Source organism: Acanthochromis polyacanthus, chromosome 19, assembly GCF_021347895.1.
Source record: "Acanthochromis polyacanthus isolate Apoly-LR-REF ecotype Palm Island chromosome 19, KAUST_Apoly_ChrSc, whole genome shotgun sequence".
NCBI classification, from domain to species: domain Eukaryota; kingdom Metazoa; phylum Chordata; class Actinopteri; family Pomacentridae; genus Acanthochromis; species Acanthochromis polyacanthus.
In genome coordinates, this window is record NC_067131.1 from 28,745,535 (window position 1) to 28,767,097 (window position 21,563).

Sequence of the window (21,563 nt, forward strand, 5' to 3'; positions counted from 1 at the left end):
TGAATACCGTTTTGAGTTGCTGCCAAGGAATTTCAGCAAGATGGACCAGCCTGCCACATCAGTTTTTCACTTTGATTTTGGGGTGTTTTGAATTTAGCCCTCCTGGGGGGTTGATAATTTTCATTTCCATCAATGTGGCACTTTTCATTCCTAACACATTATCCAGTCCATATCAATGCTAAGATCCACTTTGTTTTTCCCCTGCATTGAAATATGATGTGTTTTCAAAGTGTTCCTTTAATTTTTTTGAGCAGTGTATTACTTTTTTCACATTTTATACGACATACTAGATAATGATGGGTTATTTTAGGGTGTTCTGGATGACATATTAAACTATCATGGTTTTTATCAAATTTTTCAACAGGATTAGGATTTGTCATATGTTGCTACTACGTTATGTAAAAGTCCATTAATGACATCGGCTCCCATCGGCTCCTTCCTTACAAACAGCTTCATGTGTTTGTGCTGCAGAAAACACTTAAAGGTTCATTCAGATGCTGAAGAGAAGCAGATTTATCCGTCAGGTGTTTCATGAAATTACTTGATGGAAAGTGACAGAAACACCTGATGTCTTGCCAGCTAATGTCCCCCCCCCAAAAAAAAACAACAGCAGCATCGTTCACTCAGATTCCCTTTTATTTGAAGCTGCAGCAGCTAAATTACATAAATACATCAAGATCTTTGTACAAAACATCCGTCGGACACATCGAGGAGTGACGGTGGATGGAGGAGCTTGTTTGGTTTGTTGAAGGTGCAGCTCAGGCAGACGTGTCGAACAGCTTCTCGATCATCTCCTCCACCTCCTCCGGCCGGTACTTGTGGTACTTCTCAGGGTTCTTGGTGAAGGAAATGTTGGCACATCTGGGAAAGTTTAGTTATGGTTTATTTAGCTTTAATCACACGTCAAGTCACTTTTTAGTCTTCTGTATTGACATGAATTTCTGATTTAAAAGTAGTTCTCTTTATTAAAGTCACTGCAGCTGGATGTGCAACTAAAGAATAAACCCTTTATCCTGTGTCATTTCAGATAGAAATATAACTTCTTTGTTATTTGGGACCTAAAACTAATTCATATAAAGTATTCTGGCTAAATTTTGACACTAGAATTGTCACCTTAAACAGACGTCGTCACATCTTCAGGGTTCAGCACCTCCAAAAATATTTGGTTTAAGTTTTTTCTCGCAGATCAAATTAAGTGAATTTCATGTTTTCAGAGCTTCAACTTAAAAAAAAAGTCTTAACTTGGAGGACATTTTAAAAGTTCAGCATCAAAACTGAATCCTTGTCTTGCAAAAATTTTCCAAATATGAAATGTTAGAGCTTCAAAAGTTGGTGAAATATCAACCAAACAGTTTTAGTAGGAGACAAGGATACATCCATAAATATACACTTAAAGGAACTTTTGTTTGAAAATGTGACACTTTTGTACATTTTTAAAGGCTCAGAATAACAAATGTATCCTCTGCTGAAGACATTTATTCATTTCAATCTTCTGGACACTGTTCTGTTTGTGTCCTCACCAAACTTCACGGCTGTGGGAGGTTTATTTCTGGAGAAGCTAAAAAGCCTTCTCTGTTTTTTTGAAGGCAAAAAACAATAATTCCCACATCTGAAAACATGAAATTTTTCAAATTCAGCCAAAATGTTTTTACATAACTCAGTTTTTGCTCTCAAGTAACAAATAAGTAAAATCTGAACATCTAAGAGATACTTCCTGAATTCTGTTGACCAAAATACGACTCATACTGTAGTTTTTTACTCTTTAACCTATCAGATGTCTGTTGTTTGTCTACATGTGAATCTTCAGGCGTCTCACCTGTGCAGAAAAGCTCTGTAGGCGTCAGAAACGATCTTCTTCTGAGCCTGTCGGATGGAATCTCGCTGCTCCTTGTCTGGAATCGCCCAACCTTTCTGGATCTTACAGAGTTCCTCCAGACCGTCGTTGAAACCCTGAAGGAGACAAACAGCAGCTCAGAACTCCTCACATTCAGCCTGCAACGGTTTTAACATTTCATCTGGACTCACCTTGAATTTGTCTTTAATCACTTGTCGTTCTTTATCTTTCAGCTGCAGACAAACAAAACAAAAAGATTCTTCAGTCTTAGAATGAAACTATGGAGGAGAAAAGGCTGGTGAACACTTTGGAATTTAATTTCAACTCTGATCTGACGTCCGTCTAAGCTGAGGACAAACAGAACGTGTTTAAGCTCCATGTTTTTAACTTTGAACTTTAAGAATTATCAACAAACAAAACAGCAGAGATGTAAATCACTCTTTCTGCTCAGAACTCAGAGGATAAACTGAATGAAAACAGGATGCAGAGATTTATTGACTGGACCTTCAGCCTGGAGTTCAATGTCCAGACTTTGTACTAATCCTGTGAGTTCAGCTCAGTCTGTCTGGATATCAGTAATTCTGATCATGATTCCACCTCTAAAGATGATCTTTTGGTCAACGTCTACCCGGCATCAAACCTGACATCTAACATTTAAACAACAGAATCAACATAATTTGCAATATTTCCTATTTTCACATCTCAAAGTACCTCAGTGTAATTACCGGCGTTACATTGAATGTTCTAGTCATACTTTAGCCACTTATTTTATTCCAGTATCGTATCATTCTTTTATCTTTGGCTTTTCTACTTTTTAGGCTACATTTCTGACGTCATTTTCTTCTTTCTGAGCAACATCTGGCACAAAGATTTCAAAAAGTTTTATCTTAAATTAGCCATAAATGCATCAAGTGTCTCATCGTCTCACCTGTGAAATCTGACGAATAGAAAGCTCTGCCATAAATCATGCTTTTATGTTTTCAGACACACTTCATGTTTATTCAGTCTCAGGACTCTAAATATTACACTAAAGAGAGAAAATCACTGATTGTGTTTGAGCTGCAGCAGTTTTCTGACAGTCATGGTGGGTGGTGTAGCTGTCCTGGACTCCATCACGTTTCATATTATTCCTCCTTCGTTAATGTTAATGAAGAATTATTAGGAATAAAGTTAAATATAAAACATTCCAGGACACCAACACTCTATGAGACGTCAGCAATAAATGAGAAGTAGATCCCTCTGATAAAATGTTTGGTTTCTGTAGAAACTCTGAGTGTCAAAAAGCGTGTTGAATTCAGCACGCCTGCGTCACATGACACGTCCTGACCTTGGTTCCAGGTTGGAACAGCGGCATGTTGCGGTCCGTCAGGTGTTCAGTGACCTTCAGCCAGCTGCAGAGGAACACAGTCGGTTAATGTCTTCATCTGAGAGCGAACAGGGAGTGAAAGACGTGCTGAGTTCAGTTTGTTCACCTCCGCTGATACGTGTCGATCTGCTGCTCGATCAGCTCTCTGTACGACGTCTCGGCTCGTTTGTGGGTCACCGTCACCAACTGGATGAGCTCCGACCTGAACGGACGACAACACGTTAATGTTTTATACTGAGGAACAAGTGGAGAGGACGGAGTCTAACTGTCTGAAAGGGTCTCAATAGTTCAGGATTTTTTACAACTAAGGCCACAAAATGTCTTTAAAATCTCACTTTTAATAGTAAAAGGTGTTAAATGGTGACATGATGCTGTTCTCTTATTATTCCAGGTCCTTCAGTGGAAAGGAGCTGAAGTTGTTTTTGGTTTCGGTTTATCTTCCTCAGTTCTGACTGACTGATGGAGGGTTTATAATTAATATTTAAAAATAAACACATGATTTGAAGTGAAACTGTCTGGAGGAGGATCTCAGGACATTATAAATACCTGAAGCAGTCCAGCTACAGTCTACTGAAGCACTTAGAGTTTCATGATTAAAGGTTTTTGAGGTGTGAACTTCAGTGCACGTCCTGGTTTCTCATTTATTCATTATTTGGGGCTCTATATCTACGTCATTACTGATGCCAGCACCTCTACTGTGACGTCCGTGTTCATCGGGTTTATGATGTTCAGTTTTTGGTGACTAATGTAGAAGAGAGAGGATGAGGAGGCAGATCCACAGAGACTCAGAGGACTGAAGTTTAGAGTAATGTTTACTGAGAAGTGACACCAACAGAGCAGCAGTTCTGAGGATTCTCTGATCTTTGGCTTTATATTGTAGTTAGGAGGTCAGACTTAGATTACAGACCAATAAGGAGACAACTAGTCTGACTAGTCACATCAGCAGAGACGATATCCAACCTGGACCAGAGCAGAGTCCTGGTACATCTTCCTCCTCCAGCGTCTGCCTGTCAGGAGGCCTTTTTAGTAGAAGGTCTGAACCTGAAGACATGCTCAGCTCTGTAGAGATTAAGCTGTAAGCTGCTCTAACCTGTGGGAAGACGTCAGCTAGCAGATGCAGGAAACACCTCAGAAAGGGGAAAGAGTCATTGTTCCCTTCACAGTGACGTTAGTGCAAATATGCCAATTAAATTAACATTTATTTCCATCTAAAGACATTCACAGTCAGATATGATGTTCAGGACACATAAACAATGCACATCTTTACTGATGCGTTTTTCTTTAAATTAGGCTCACTGCTGACTTAGCTGCATATTTCCTGGTTCTGAATGTTTTTAATTACGGTTTAAATGCTTGAGACGGTTATGAATTAGGCGTGGCTTTTTAGGGTTTTAGTTGGGATGGTTTGGCTGCAGCTGCAGATCAGTCCAGATGTTTAACTGCCCGTGGCTTCATCCAGCCTCTGACCTTTCACATAAAATCTAGAGTCACAGTCGTGAATAAAATCAGTAATAAAACTGGAGCTACTGAAAGTCCTGATGCCTAAAGTTTAGTTCATGGTGAATTTTTAGCACCTTTCACAGGAAATGCAGTTCAAAATGCTTCAAAGTGGCTGAAAAAGCAAGAAATGCATCATTTGGACAGAGTTTTTGTCATTTCAGACGATGTTTTAAGTAATTTTGGATAAGATAACTCGTTTTGGACATATTTTTGAGTCATTTTTAACCAACTTTGAGTAATTCTGAAACAGTCTAAATCATTTTGAGCCACCCTTGAGTCCTTTTGGACAGATTTTGAATTGAATTTGGACAGATTTTGAATTGAATTTGGACAGGTTTTGAATTGAATTTGGACAGATTTTGAATTGAATTTGGACAGGTTTTGAATTGAATTTGGACAGGTTTTGAATTGAATTTGGACAGGTTTTGAATTGAATTTGGACAGGTTTTGAATTGAATTTGGACAGGTTTTTGTACATGAATACTCTCGTGTTTACTCTTACAGCCAACAGCAGTTGACTTTTGCACGTGGCTTAGACATTTTAGGGTTTTCTTGTTAATCTATTCAATTTTCAAGATGTTCTGGACAACTTCAGAAACCAGAAAACCACTTCTGTGTTGGTGGAAACGCCAGAATTTAGTGTTTCTCGTGTCTTCTGAGAATATAGCAAACTAAAACTTCAACCATTTTAAAATAAAGTCAGATTTCTCAGAAGGTTTCAATACAACTGGCTGTTAAAAGCTTCATAAAGGTCGAATTAGAATAAAGTGATAATTTGTAGATGGTGTTCTTGAAAATGTAATCATCTGTGTTTTTAACGTATTCTTATTCTGCCCTGATGACGGTGAACTTTCCCCACTGTGGGATCAATAACGTTCATCTTCTCTTCTGAATAAAGTCAAACTAAATGAGATTCTGTCTGATTATCTCGCTGACATCCAGATATTTTACTGAAGACGTGGCTCACTTCTCCAGCGACTTGAGGATGTAGTTGTAGTTGTTGTGCAGGAAAATGGCGCTCAGAGCCGAATCCTCGTAAACTTTGGATTTACTGAGCAGGTTCAGCTGCAGGTTCCCCAAAACTTTACCTGAAAAACACCAAAAAACAGCTTACAAAAGAAAACTTCTTCCAGAAACAGAGTTGCTCTGGTGCTGAACTCACAGATGTAGGCGCTGAGGAGGCGTTTGTTGAAGTCGGAGGTGTAGCTGCTCGCTGAACTCGTCTCTGAAAAGTAAAAAACACGTTAGCGACAGCAGTTTAATTAGGACTTTACTGCCGAATAAACACATCAAACTGTCTCCTGTCAGTTAATAAACTACAGTCACAGTTAAGAATCGACATAAAAACACCACAAACACTGAGACCTGGACGGATCGGGGCCTAAACAGTCTGGAGTCTTACCTCGGGGGTCTAAAGGAATATTGTAAGTGTCCCCCAGAACTAAAAGGTTCGAGGCAAAGAGAGAAGAGAGAGAAAAAAGAGGCACAAGTGCAAAAAGGTTAGAAGAGATTTGTTAGTGCAGATAAACAGTCATCAGCCAGGCAGGTTTGGAGAGAGGAGGGAGGCGAAGCAGGAGGAAGCACGAAATATATACAGGTTTATAGATGAGTTACAGAGCTAAACCTGAAGACTGAGGGAAGAAACATGAAGCTGCATGAGGGGAAAGGAAGGAAAGACTGAAGGTGGAAACATGAGTGAAGGAGAAACCTGCAGATTATTTACTGTGTTTATAAAACACCTTAAGTCAGAGGGAGTTCATGATGCACAGATATTCAAGCTTTTAGACAGTCACGTGTCTTCATTTTTGAGCTCTGGTTTCTCATAGTTGACTCTATTTTAGATCCATTTCCTGAGCATTAAAAGCTCCACATGAAGCCTCTGTCATACTTTTACTCAGGTAATAACAGCAGCTCGTCTACAGCTCTGGTTTAATAGCTGAACTCTGACAAAGATTCTCAGTAACATTAATCTGTGGCAGCCGGGTGGAGACTCTTGAAGAGAAATGACTTTTCAAGCATCACTGGAACTGGAGCGCCTTAATTTCATAGCTGTGAACCAAAAGCTGCAAAATTCTGCTATTAAATTCAGAAAGTTCCAGCATTAATCAATAATCAGGATATCAGATCTCCTGCTGCTTCTCAGTTTTACAAAGAAATTAAAGAACTTTAGAATTAAGGAACTTTGGAGGGACAACCTAGTTGCTAATGTAAAGATGCTAACGATTAGCTTAGGGATGCTAGTCATAGTCTAGTGATGCTACTTGCTAACCTATTGATGCTAGTGACTAGCCTAAGAATGCTAGTTTCTCGTATGGGGATGCTAGTGACTAGAATAGGGATTCTAGTCACTAGCTTAGGCATGCTACTCACTAAATCAACATTATTACCCTCTCCCTGCTCTGTATTTTCAGAGAGTAATTAAACTACAGAACTGAGGAACTTTGGGGGCTTTATCTGAGGCTAGTAGCCTGAGAGCACTAGTTGCTCATATGAGGATGCTAGTGACCAGAACAGGGATGCTAGTCACTACCCTACAAATGCTAGGTGCTATTACATTACACAACGACCAAATACTGATATACTAAATTCATGTATGACATACTTTAACTACAGAAGAAGAAGTCTGACTCCCTGTGAATTTTGCAGTTCAAACATTAGTGAATTTGTAGGAGATTAAAGGAACATGTGAGACCTGTAAATAAAGAGCTACTGTACTCTGCTCTGCTCAGTATTATTGGCTGCACTGATTGTTTAAAGTCTGAAGTTTAGCACTATGTATTAAAAAGGTTTTAAATTAAAGCACAAAGTCTGAATTCTGACTTCATAGCTTCAGATCAGAGCTAAAAAATGAAGAACACATCCCTGTCCAGAGCAGTGAGTCCAGCTGTGAGTTCGTAGTGAAGCTTTGTTTAGATCACAGATACCTAAGAGGAACCACAGCAGGCAGCAGGATGCTACGCTAACAGAGCTAGCCGCTAACGGTACCTTGGGAGGCCAACATGGCTCCGGCCGTCTCATGGAAGTCCAGCAACTGCTGCAGGAACAGGATGGCCTGCAGACGAGAGCAGAGGTCGGCACTGATTAAACAGAGTCGGCCGTTACCACGGAGACGGACAAACAGCCTCGTGGAAAGGTATCGAGGCTGAAAGAGCAAATGCAGTTACACAAAGGGAGGTAACGGAGCGCTAGGCTTACGTTGCTGGTCAGCTCGTGGACGGTTCCATCTTTGGGCATGTTGTACTCTTTATCCGGATCGTTCTGTGGGCAGAAAACAGAGACACACGCCTCTTATCAATAACCGATTGACCGGTGATCGGGGGACAGTTATTGATCAGAGTCGTACCTTGATGCTGTCTGCAAACTCCTCCAGAGCTTTGGCTCCGATCGTCTCCATGGAGGTGATGAGTGTCGGCAGCTTGTTCTTGGTGCTCGCCGCTGTTCCCTGAAAACAAACAAACAGACGTCATTTAGACACAAATATAAGCTTATTTTTCAGCTGCGAGTTCTGGAGACAGAGTAACTCAAACCTGCAGCGTGGCGTCGAACTCGGACTTGTTCATCTTCAGGTGTCGGAGGATGGGGAAGATGGTGAGGACGGCCGAGTAGTCGTGTCTCATGATGGCCCGACGAGCTGCAGAGACGATGTTGTCTCCCTCCAGCATCAGGTTGTCCAGAGCCTCCTGTGGACAAAAAAACCCCAAAAAAACCATGAAACCAACAGCCTGAAGGTGGATTCTATGCTTCATTAAGGAGTAGAGACACAAAACAGGTATCAGGTGAAGGTATCCGGTGAACCATGATACCTGCCAGCAAAAGAAGACTGGCAGGTATTATGCATACGACATGTTAAATCAGGGATGGGATCAACAAGTTCTGATTTCAGCGTAAAGTTGTTGGGGGGGCGGCGCCGCAGCGACTTCCAATCGCTGGGCCGTTTACAATCGCCGTTAACAAGCTATCATTAACGTCGTTACCATTAACAAGCTATCGTTAACGTCGTTACCATTAACAAGCTATCGTTAACGTCGTTACCATTAACAAGCTATCGTTAACGTCGTTACCATCACGCGGGAGTATCAGCGACAATAAAGTGTTCAAACTTGAAATGAAATCGGCAGAAATCCGCAGATCCGCGGTAAATTCCCATCCCTGAAAAAAAGCGAAATTCCGCAAATTCGCGGAAAAATCACATCCCTGGTTAAATACATCTTAGATTTAATTTGAGGAATCTGTACAAACAAAAGTTTTTGAAGTACTATAGGACAAGTGTGGAGATTTAGGAGGTGAAATTATGTTAAAAAAAATTTTAAAAATCAAAAATCTTTGAGGTTTCCACTTTAAAATATCTTCAAACCAAACATTTTCAGCCTGTAGAGCTAATCTCAGCACTTTGCCATCTTGTCTGAAGCTTCTCCTTGTAGATGTGACCAAAGCTGAGCTAAAAATGTGATTTTTTTATGGTCTCTGACCTGAATAAGCGAGTCGAAGGTCTTCTTCTGGTGGTGTTCGGGGATGATCTCGGTCAGAAGGGCGTACTCGCTCTGAGCCAGCTTCACGAAGGCGGAGATGCAGTGGATGTACGAGTCGATCTCGATGTCCAGGACGTCGTCTTTTCCTGCACGAGCAAACGTCGGATCAGCCGGTAAACAGAGACACAAACGATGCGAGGAATCTTTGAGTCTGGTGCAGTTTGTGTTCAGATGGAGGCAGAAATGTACGGAATAAGGATGTGTTCCAGATCAGTCACTAAACACTAGATAGTGCCCTAAAAGTATCCCACAATGCACTTGTTTAACCCTCGTGTCGTCCTGCGGGTCAGAATTGACCCGGTCTAAAGTTTGAAAATGTGGAAAAACTAAATATTTTCACAGTGAATCTTCTGATGTCCACATTTTCAACATTTTTGAACATATTTTGGTGGAAAAAAAAATGTTAAAAATGTTTATTAACAATGATTTTTATGTGAATGTTCTTAAGAGAATAAGAGAAGTTTTACTGATATACATGTAATCCCTTTAGATATTTTAAGGATTTTTACTAATTTTTAGAAAATATTTACTAGAATTTTCTTGCCAGATTTGGATTTTTTTTAAATGAAACTTTTAAGGAATTATTGGAATTTTCTTGAAGGTTTTGCAAATTTTCAGAAATTTGGGGATTTTGTTTTTCAGACAAGGAAACAATATTTTTTGGTGCCTGTAAATGAGGACAACAGGAGAGTTTAAGACGTATTTTATTGTTATTAAAATGCATTTTATAGTACTGAGACGTCACTTTTAGTGTTATTTTATCACATAAAGATGTAATTTATAGCGTTAAGTTTTATAGTGTTGACACGTTTTCTAAAACCAAGACACATTTTATACCATTAAAACAGATCTTATGGTGTTGAGCTGTATTTTTATAACGTTAACACATATTTTAAAGTTTGAAGATGGATTTTGTCACATGAATGTCATTTAAAGCATTAGGATGCGTTTTATAGTGTTGAGACGTGTTTAGAACGCTAAGATGTTTTATAACGTTAAAACTAAGTATTTTGTAACGCCGACATATTTTATGGCTTTAAGATGCGTGTTTGATAGCGTGGAGATGTTTTTTTTTTTACTGTTAAGTCATATTTTTTACTGTTAAAACGTATTTTTTACAGAATATCCAGAGTTATGGCGTGAAAATATTAGAATTAAAACCAATAATTAATTTTAATATGTTAGATAGAAGCAACGAGCGACGTATCACAACATTAACAAACAAAAGTTAATTTCATTTATTAATTTTTGGAAAATACACTTAATAAAATATGAATTCATCTCTGATTTCGGTAAATTCCAGTTTTTATAAATATCTGGGAATGATCAAACAAAGCCACATTTCTTTCATCCTTTTTTAACTATTTATGGCATTAGGGCTGCAGTTAACAATAATTTTCATTAGAATTGCTTAATATAATATGAATTTACCACTAAAATGTGGTAACCTTTTGGTTACACTTATGGGAGTTAATCCAGTTTTTTAAAATGTCTGTAAATAATCTAACAAATTCAACTTTATACCATCCTTTTCTATCAATTTATGGCATTAGGGCTGCAGTTAACAATAATTTTATTTATTTACGCTTAGTTTAATATGAATTTAGCAGAAAAACGTTGACAAGTTCACTACCAAAGCTGGCATCAATCTGACATGTTTTAACTGAGTGACATAATTAATAATGACTAGACAGGAAGTAGAGGACGAGTGGTTGACTGTTGATGTGTTGGTTGTGTTTTGTGTTTAAATGAGGCTGCAGCAGGTGAGTTTCTCTGCGGTCCAGCATTCGGCTGTCGGCCCGGACTCACCTGTCGGGGCCCCGTGCTTCTCGTTCAGGGCCTCACTGTGGTGTTTGACTCTGAGGTCGAGATCTGCTGGTGGAGTCGAACACAGTCAGACCACAGAGGGACTGAAAACAAACCTGAACCGGAGCTGCACCGACCACCAAGCACCAGCAGAGGGAAGCAGCAGAGACACCGACCGACGGACCGAGCGCTCGGTTTACTGGGACTGAACTCTACGTCAGTCTGAGTTCAAACTACAGAAACCAGCCAGAAGAGAAACGTCACAACAGCTTCGATTTACTGCAGAAAAGTCATCCTGATGCACTTTCACTCAATATCACCGAATAAGGAACACTTATCTTTCTAACCTGCCTACTTTTCCCACAATGATCTGTAATCTAATCATAAACTTGGTCATTTTAAAGTCGTTTGTAGCAATTATTTTTGCTTAATTTGACGCATTTAATGTTTAATAGTTTCTCTTGAAAACATCACAGCACCAAAGTTTTTGGCTTCAACACTCGCATGATTAAAATTATGAGCAGAAATTACTGAGTTTATGAATATAAAACGTGAAATATTAAATTCTCTTCGTAACAATATTCAGCTGGCACATTTTATTATTATTAAACGTGAACATACTAAAATATAAGTACAATATAAAAATGTTTAACCATTCTTCTCCATTATTTTGCACTTTGATGGATCTCATTTCCTTTTTAAGGTGCCATACAAATAAAGTTTATTATTAATATTTTTTGCTAGGGCTGAAACAAACAAATATTTTCATTGTTAATTAATCTGTTGATCATTTTCCGCATTAATCATTTTGCCGTTTGTCCGATAAAATGCCAGAAAATGGTGAAAAGTGTCCAAAGATATTCAGAGCAGTAAAAAAACAGCAAACGTTCACATTTAAAAAGCTGTAATGGCAGAATTTAGTCTTTTTATATCAAAATGTGAATGAAACCAATTAATAAATTAGCAAAAGAATTCATAAATTTAAAAGCTGAGAGCTAATTATTTAACTGGCTGATGGTTGCAGCTTTAATTATCATGGTTTGGTCGACGAGAATGCTGGAATTTCTGCCTCTTCTGTCATTTATTACTGTTTATTTAGGTTTTATATTTGTCTTTACTTATATCAGGATTGTGCATTTTGTAATATTTGCATCAACTTTTTTGTTTTAACTTTATCTTAGTTTGAAACTAATAATTATTTTCATTGTCTATTAATCGTATCAATTAGTTGTTTGGCTTGTAAAAGGTCAAAAACGGTCCCAGCAGAGGAAAGAAGCAAGAAAATATTCACATTCTAAAGCTGAAATCGGAGAATTTAGCTTTTTTTTAATTACTCACAACTGTTGATTAACTAGTTGACTAATTGATTAAGTGACTGATGGTTGCAGCTTTAATTATTGTAGTTTAGTTGGTGGGAATGTTGGAATTTCGGCCTTTTCTCTCATTTATTACTTTTTTATTCATATTTACTTGGACTAAGATTGTGCATTTTGTATATTTGCATCATTTACTTTTTTGTTTGAACTTTATCTTAGTTTCACTTTCATTTTGTCCTGCTTTGTTTTGCCTCAGGATCTGGCTTAATGTTTTTGCTTCGTCTGTAAAAACATGCTCAATCTTTATAAAAAAGGTTTATATTGTTACTAGCTTCAGCTGTGTTAATCCTGCATACAGTGGTGTAGTCTTTTAATCGTTCTACTGAGACTGATCGTGTCATTACTTCAAGTAGCAGCACGTTGACTTTTATTGTTAAAGCTAATATCTTTAATAATTTGAGGGCAGTGGTTAATTTTAATCTGTTTTGAATACTAAATTGTGTAATTCTGAAGGCTGTAGGATCATTTTCCCTTAAAATGCAGATAAAATACTTTGAAAACTTTAACTTTTAAGAGTGATAAAGTGTCTCAGGATATGGATTGTGGTTGTTTTCAATCACTTTAATCCACATTCAGCTTCATGTAGAGGAATCCAGACGTATTAATCTGATTTTTTCCAGATTTATTGGATATATTTTGAGGTCTATAAACCAGCTGCAGTGTGTCAAAGCTGTTGTGACTTTGGGGATTTTGTGTTCACCTGCAGGAGGAAGAAAAGCGACAGAAGACCGAGGTGCTTTACCTTCCAAAGGAGTGAGGTTAGAGCCCCCCTTTTTCCCATCCAGCCCATGCTGTGAGTACTGTTTCAGAAGGTTCTGAGCCTTTCGAATGGTCCCTGGTCCCAGAAACACAGAGACAGAGTCCAGCAGCAGGTCCAGAAACACAAGAAGAAGAGGACAGAGGAGGAGGAGGAGGAAGAAGAAGCTAGGAAGTGAGTGATGAACCTCAGACACCACATCCCTCCACCAGCAGAGGCTTTAATGTCGAGAGGAGGGGAGGCAGCCTAACACCACAACTACACAAACTACAGCAGAACATGTGAACCGGGTCATAAAGAACAGACAGGTTAGATCAAACAGCCAACACAGTTCAAAACAGTCACATGATCATTAACATTATCGCCAATAAAACAACATGAGGCTGGAAATCTACACAATGTTAATATTCAGTGTCTGTTAGTGGGTTAGTCGGCTGCAGATATCATCTTAGAAATCAGGATTTTATGTTTTTAGAAAAGCTGGTTAGCGTGTTAGCAAACAGAGCTACATTATACAACACGCTTTAAAGCCAACACTGACTCCACTGAACTCTCCCTGCTTTACTTCACGTCTTTATTAGCAGCAGGTTGGATCTTTAAAGGTGTTTTTGTGAGCCGACAGACATCTGATGAGGTGAAATCAAATATTTAAATGCACTCTGAGTGAAAAAACTCCGACACTGGTCTCATTCTAAAAACACCAAAAACATCTAAAATTTGAATAAAAAACACTTAAATCTTACATTTCTGGCTTCCTGTATTTCTTATCCAAACGTTCACTGCATTCTAATACGATTTCTAAAAGTTTCTGAAGTGCACATGTTGCAGCTGGTTGCAATAATTTCAATTCATCAATTTCAAAATTTCACATATTTGTAGCTCCCAAGTTGCTGATAATTCTAAGAGCTGCATTTGTTTGACTGAACTGAAATCCAACTTTTAAATCCACTCTGAGTGAAAAAAAAAAAACACTGAACTTTACTGTTTTTATTCTAAATACAACAAAATACGAATAATAAAATGTTTCAATTCTGAAATTTCTAGCTTCCTATATCTTTTATCCACAAATTCACCACATTTTAATCTGATTTCTAGGAGTTTTTCAGGCGCATGGTGCAGTTGGTTGCAATAAAAACAGAAAATGAAGAAAAATGTCCAATGATATTCAGTTCAGAAAACAGTAAAAATTCACTTTCAAGAAGTTGTAATGAGAGAATTAAGTGCTTCTATATCAAAAAGTTAATCAAACTAATCAATCAGCTAGCAAAATAATTGATTAATTTAAAGGCTGACCACTAATTATTTAACTAACTGATGCTTGCAGCTTTAATTATTGTCAGTAGGAATGTTTGTACCTCGAGGACATTAATGTTTTTGCATGTTTATATTCTGTACTTTTCACAGAAATGAAGAGCATATTTTAACCACAAATCAAGGAAATCGGGTAAAAAAAGGGCTAATTAATGCCTGTGTCCATCTAATGCTGTACTTAAGGGATTCTCTGATCACTCTGCTGTGAGTGAAATCGAGCATTTTAAATCCACTCAGAGCTCCAGCATGCAGTGTTCCATCCTAAACACGTTTAAAAACAACCTGCTGCTGGATAAAAGCTGAAATAAAAACTCTGTGAGTGAATCGTGGACTAGCAGGTGAAGTGTAGAGGCTAAAAAACACACTTCTGAGAAACAACATGCAGCAATAATGACAGAAATGAGATTTAACTCTTAACTACTGCACTGATGCTCATTTTCAGGCCAGATGTTGGATTTTATTGTGTTGTTTTAACACTTTATAGTCTGAATTTGACCAAAATGAGGCTAAAAACTCCAGAACTGGCTGATAATTCTTTAGTTTTCAAGCCCATTTGACATAAAATATCATAATTTCATCTACTTTTAATATAAAGTTCTATACTGATGAGTGGAGCTTTAAATTCTTCATCCATTAACTAATTTGTAACTCTTTATCCTCCTTGTGGTGTTAATTATTGCAGCAGCAGCAACAGAAGCCGTGAAGCACATCGATGGAGTTAATTCAGATTCAAGCAACAAAACAAAACAAATAAGAAGTAAAAAGCCTGTTTCAGTGCAAACAGCTGATTTTTATCTCCTTAAAACAACACAAACACAAACACTTCTGTTACGACACGACGCAGCTACACACACACTGAAAACATCCTCTGGTTTCATGGTGGCAGCAGCCAAACGTTCACATTTGGTACCGTTTTATTTTAGATCAGTGTTTTTTCTGTTGCCTGCTGTGTAATATTAAAGCAGAATTTCACTAATAAAAAGACACTTATTGGTTCTTCGGGTCAATAACGTTGATTAATCTCACGTTTTTCACATCCTGCTGCTTTCATGACACAAACATAAAACAAATAATCGAATAAAAAAACATCTTTCGTGGTTATTTTCTAATTGAAGAAGCTAAATTTGCCTCTTAAGAAACTGAATGTTGATTTGTCAAGAGATTAGAGCCGCACATGTTCATCGCATTTTAGGCTGATTTCTAAAACTTTCTGATGTGCACGTGTTGCAGCTGGATGTAAAATGAACAGAAGGTGGTTTGGAAGATCCTTTTTTTATCAGTTTCAAAACAAAAAAACTTCTATTTTTTCATTTTGTAGCTCACAGGTTGCCAAACAATGAAGCGGTTAGCAAACGTGTTGATTAATTTAATCGCTGTTTCTAATTCTGTAACTGATTGATGGTTGCAGCTTTAATTAGTGCCGTTTCATTAGTGGGAATGTTGGTCATTTATTACTGTTTATTTAGGCTTACTGTTCAGCTGCTAATTACTATAAGAAAAATTTACTAAAACATGAAAAACACAACTTTTAAATCTGAAATTTTTTACTTCCTGTATCTCTTATCAACAAGTTTACCACATTTTAAGCAGATTTCTAAAGGTGTTACATTTGGTTGCAAAAAAAAAGGAGGTTTGGAAGATATTTTTATCAATTTAAAAACATATCAGCTTCTATTTTTCGCTGCTGCAGCACCATGAAAGTAGAGGTTTGCATCCAGACTGTAATTCACCTCTAATCGCTGCTGAGAATAAAACTAATGCTGCCGTCAGACGAGCCCTCGACACACAACAACAGCAACAAGCAGAGCGAAGCTGAGTTTACCTGGGATGTAGACTGTCATCACAACACACAGGATTATATGTAGGAGGAAGGATGGAGCCGGTTAGAGACTTAAAACAAACTACAGGACGATCAGAGACGCTGGAGCAGATTTAAACAGGAAGTGGTGGCTGGATGGTGATTGAAGTTATTAATCAGGTTCATGCTGATCTGGTAGGTCTGATTTGGGTTTGAATCAGGCAGTGAGCAGCCTACCTGGTCTCTTGGGGGCCTTCTTGGTGGGTGTGTCCTTGCGTTTGGTCTGGACGGCAGGTGAGTACAGGATCCCAGAGGAGGCGCTGTTCTTACGGAAATGATCCTTCAGGCCTTTGATGGAGCGATCGAGCTGGTTGGACCTGATCTGGAAGTAAACGTTCATGAAATCTGCAGAGAGACGAGAAAAAAAACTTTATTACGGCCAACAATCTGTTTCTATAACGTGTTTTTATGCACATTTAGAAGCATCACAGTAGAAAAATGTCATGGAAAGTGCAGGACTTAGTAAAAATTTCCCAGATTTTGCATCGTATTTGAGGTGTTTTTTTAAGAATTAAACAGAATTCCTTCACTGTTGTTGTACAGCGAAAATAAGCAGCAAATCCCGTCTGCGCAACACTTTTTAAAAGAAAAAATACAGCAAGAAATGTGCAAATATAAAACTTAAAATGATAGAAAAACTTTGGAAACTTTACTACAACCAAACTCTATTTCCTCTACATCTATAACATGTTTTAAAGGATTTAATAACCCAAACCCTCTCTGTTTGACACCAGAAGTAAATCTCAGTAAATGTGCTTCTCTGTCTTTCTGTGTAAACAACAGTTTTCTGTGATTGGCTGATACTCATCACATGTAACGGCCAATCAGATGGAGCTGTGGGCGGGACTTTACAGAGACCTCAGAGTCAGAGTAAAACATTTGCTTTATTTTGCAGCAATCGTTCTATGAAAATAACGACACTATTAATCTAAAAATGCCAAATATCTGCGTCAATAATCATTAAGGCTGATAATGAGTCGATCCATCGTCTGAATTAAAATAAAACTACAAGATTAAAGGTTAAACTTCACCAGCTGCAGCTCATTAAAACACAGAAACTCACCCTGGTTCCGTCCGTATTCCACCAGCCAGCCGGCGATGCAGATGATGTCCTGCAGGACGGCTTCAGGCAGATGTTCCAGAACCACCTCCTCCTGGACCTCCAGCTCCTCGTCCACGCTGATGGCGTCCAGGATCAGGATGGGAGGAACCGGTTTACTGTAGCGGGTCAGCAGGCTGCGAAACTCCGCCTCCAGCAGCTCTTTGCCCTTTTCAAAACGGGCTTTCTGCAGAAACACAGCAAAAAGAGAAGCTTTAACTTTCTGATTTCTGATGCCGAGACGTGTCTGATCTAAAAACTCTGCTGCAGGAGGTTGGATGTGTACCACTGTGTTGAGCTCAGGACTGTCGGGGTTGTTGTCCTGAAAATATTCAACGGCTTTCTGGATCTTTGCAATGCAGGCGAGATATTCGTCCAGCCGCCCTGTAGGTCTGAGACAGAAAATAAAGAATATTACACATTTAAACACGAAAAAGTTTATTAAACTTTACACTTTACTGAAAATTAAAACATTAAAAACATAAATACATCACATATGGAACAATAACCGCTTAAAACACGACAGAAAATAATGAAAAATTACACAATACTACCTTAGGAAACTCTTCTAAATATTCTAAATTCAATGTAATTTGTACTAAAATACAGGTAACAGGTAAAATACTGGTCATAGCTGTTATTTTGACCATTAACAGGTAGAATTTTAGGATTTTTTTGGGATGCTGTCGCAATTTTACAGTAAACTATTTTGTCTGTAAAAGCATTTTCTTTCTACAATTTCATCAAAATTTTTATTTGAATTTGAACTTTTTTTAACAGTTTTTGAACTTCTTTTAAATGACAGATTAATAATGCAGTGATAGAAAATAACATTTTAATATTTAAGAAAAACAGACAAATACTGTACAATTTTACATTTTAATTTGTATTAAAATAAAGATAATTTTATTAATATTTTGTCTGTTAACGGTCAAAATCGGAAGATTTTTCTTACTAACATATTATAATAAATAATCTTATGAACAAGAATATTCTTTCACAATTTTATTAAAACCTACTTCTCTTTTGATTTTAAAACATTTAAGAGATGTTTTCTAAACATGAAAACTGGTAAATCTGCCTAAATTTGGCAAAGACAATAGAATAAAAACAGAAATAAACAAAAATCCTATTTAATAACATCACTCTTACAGATGACATTACTGTTATTTAAGCTGCTAACAGGTAAAATTTTAGGATTTTTTGGATACTGTTGTAATTTTTTTATAGTAAACTATTTTGTCTTACAGGATTTTCTTTCACAATTTCATCAAAACTTTTACTCTAATTTAGATTTTAACATATTTTTAACTTACTTCAAATGACAGGTTAATAATGAAAAAATTACATTGTATTATTTTAAGAAAAACAGACAAATATTGTACATTTTTTACATTATAATTGGTATTAAAATACAGAAAATGTACTGATATTTTGGCTGTTAATGGTCAAAATTTTACGATTTTTCCTAATACTAACATATTGTAATAAATCTAAATAATATTCTTTCACAGTTTCATAAAAGCCTACTTCAATTTTGATTTTAACACATTTAAGAGATTATTTCTAACCGTGAAAATGTGTAAATCTGCCAGAATTTGGCTGTGAAATTACAGAGAAAATACAGAAAATACATTACAAGTTGCATTAAAAATAGAACTAAAATTATAAGTAATAGTTTTAGTTTTACAGATTACTGTTATTTGTGCTGTTAACAGGTAGAATTTGGTGGATTTTTTAATGCTGGTGTAATGTTATGGTAAACAATTATTATTAATTATTTCACAATTTTTAAATAAAAGTACTTTTATTTTAATTTTAATACATTTAAAAGATGCTTTTGAACTGTGAAAATGCCAATTCTACTAAAAGTCAGTCAAAAAGAAAACAAAGGTTATAAATCTGCTATTTTTCACTTATTCATTGTTGAACTATGTTTGATATTTTACTGTAATTTTATGGAAACAGTTTAAAACAGAAAATCCAACTCTGAACCTGCTCATGTAAAACCTATTCAAGCCGTTACGTCCGTCCTCACCCCTCTCTGATGATCCTGTCGGTGTCTTTCGCTACGTGATAATAACTGATGACGTGGTCCATGCAGGACAGAGTTTTGTCCACGTTCTCCTGCAGACGCTGCAGATTCTCCGTCTGTTTGTGAACCGGGATGATGGAGTTCTCCAGCTGCATCAGGCGGCTCTCGAACGACGACAAGATGGAAACCTTCAGGACGAAACCAGAAGTTAAAAACACATCGACAGCAATTTCCACTACCGTACTACCGACACTGAGACAACCGGTTTATAAGACAAATGAAAGCAGGAGTTATACAGTTATGGACAAATCAACCCCATTTGAGGTATTTTAAGCTGAAAAACTACATCTTTACAGACATATGGATTTTTAAAACACCCTGTGCAATATGATTATTTCTCATATATATCAAGAACATGTGATGTTTTTCTACTTTAGATAAAAATCTCTGCAAAATTAATGCTTACGTCAATATTTCCATTTATGTAAGAATCTGCAGCTCCACTGGCATGTGGAAGACTGTCATTTCCATTTAGTACATTTCCTTAATGTTTGCACACTGTGGGATTAACAAAGGCTTGTCTTGTCTTATTTTGGGGAAATGTGAGACTTTAATTAATTTGTTGAAAGGGGGAACATTCAACTTGATCCTTAAGGTTTGAAAAATCTGACAAAACGGAGACTTTTACTGTTTTTCTCCACCCAGACTTAAATGTAACTCTAGTCAAACACGCACCATATTAAAATGGAGACTCCAGTGTCTGGTTAATCCCAGTTCCTGCTTTATAAATAAAAAGACCTGACAGTTTGTTTAAATAACACAACATTAGCCTCAGTCTACATTAAACCCAGTGTACTGTCACTTTATTATTTTATTGTATTTTTGGGTAAACCTGACATGAATCCATGTTTGTGTTGGTTTTATTCTTCCTACCATCCCTTTGGTCAGCTGGTCGCTCTTCTCCAGGTTTTCTCTGATGAACGACAGAGTCTCCTGCTCCTGTAATAAAACAGAAAACTATTCTCACACTGTCTCACTTCATTACTAACATAAATCATGTAAAACATTTAAGCTAACAGAACCAGAAGTGCAGCTCAGGGAGGCTAACCTGTTTCAGCTTCTCCTCTATCTCCCGCTTCCTGGCGGACGCATCCTCGGTAGGGATCATCCTGGAGGAAAACACCCTCAAACGTCCTCCTCTGGTGGGTTTAATTAGGTTAATTTAACCGTTAATGACAGAAAAAAAGAAAACAAATACGACGCTAAATAGCTGCTGTTGTGGCTAACGGCTAACAGCAGTGGTGTTAAGCTACGGAAGCTTAGACGTTTGAGGGCATAAAGTTCCGGTTGTAATTTCAAAATAAAGTACTACACACCCAACAACATAAAATATAAAAAATAGTAATTAGTCTATACCAGTATTAGTCTTTTATGGAGTATATCTATACATAAAAATGTAGATTTAAATACACTAGATTCAAAAGATTTATTTTAATTTTACTATTTTATATATACATGTTAGATTATAAGTATATAGAACATTTTATACACATGAACTAAACTGAAAAAAATATTTTCTAGTTTCTTAAGCATAATGATTAAATTGTAAATGTCTACAATAAATCATATGACAAGGTCTTAAATTTAACATTTAAATTAGTCAGGTCAGTTTTTATAATTAATCATTTTCTTGGGTTTAAAATATAATTGAATTTTGTAAAGAAAATTTTAAATTGTATTTCTTATTATAAGGGGTTTTAAACTTAATATTTAAATTATTCAGACACATTTGTATTATATAAATTATTGGAGGGCCTTGATTTAATTTTAATATTTGAAAGTGTTAGATTTGTTTCTTCACAACACTAATTCTTTTACTTCTATTATGTGGCACTTTGACTCAACAATGGCTGTTTCAAAAAGAGCTATATAAATTAAGTTGCTATTATCATTATTATTATTATTATCATTAATTATTATTATTATTATTATTATTATTATTATTATTATTATTATTATTATGTGCTTTTGTACGAAACGTTTGTCCCCACCGTTAAACCTTTAAAACTCCGCCTTTTATTCTGTAGGGAAA

General features: G+C 36.9%; 1 protein-coding gene across 3 annotated transcripts; it reads right to left on the bottom strand.

The window, feature by feature from the left end:
* Positions 1-618: 618 nt before the first annotated feature.
* On the bottom strand, positions 619-20,800 carry exoc7 (exocyst complex component 7). Of its 3 annotated transcripts, XM_022211847.2 has the most exons (21): positions 20,580-20,800; positions 20,405-20,470; positions 19,475-19,659; positions 17,723-17,828; positions 17,401-17,623; positions 16,515-16,682; positions 16,302-16,313; positions 13,154-13,246; positions 9,170-9,315; positions 8,228-8,380; positions 8,044-8,142; positions 7,896-7,958; positions 7,686-7,752; positions 6,103-6,141; positions 5,863-5,925; positions 5,668-5,788; positions 3,307-3,402; positions 3,162-3,225; positions 2,026-2,067; positions 1,817-1,950; positions 619-861 (listed from the first exon to the last, which is right to left on the bottom strand). In XM_022211847.2, the coding sequence occupies exons 1-21, from the start codon at positions 20,637-20,639 to the stop codon at positions 759-761; spliced, it is 2,103 nt and encodes a 700-aa protein (XP_022067539.1). In that variant the 5' UTR covers positions 20,640-20,800; the 3' UTR covers positions 619-758. The 3 variants fall into 3 exon arrangements, with proteins under 3 accessions (XP_022067539.1, XP_022067541.1, XP_022067540.1); XM_022211849.2 differs by lacking the exon at positions 6,103-6,141; XM_022211848.2 differs by lacking the exon at positions 16,302-16,313 and having other exon boundaries at positions 20,580-20,799.
* Positions 20,801-21,563: the final 763 nt, after the last annotated feature.

Bases quoted from the DNA above. Each gene is read 5' to 3' on its own strand.
- exoc7 (XM_022211847.2), bottom strand. From the start codon at position 20,639: ATGATCCCTACCGAGGATGCGTCCGCCAGGAAGCGGGAGATAGAGGAG. The intron at 5,789-5,862 runs GTGAGTTCAGCA...GGTGTTTTTCAG, and splicing joins CCTCCTCAGCGCCTACATCT to GTAAAGTTTTGGGGAACCTG. The intron at 1,951-2,025 runs GTGAGTCCAGAT...TGTCTCCTTCAG, and splicing joins TGATTAAAGACAAATTCAAG to GGTTTCAACGACGGTCTGGA.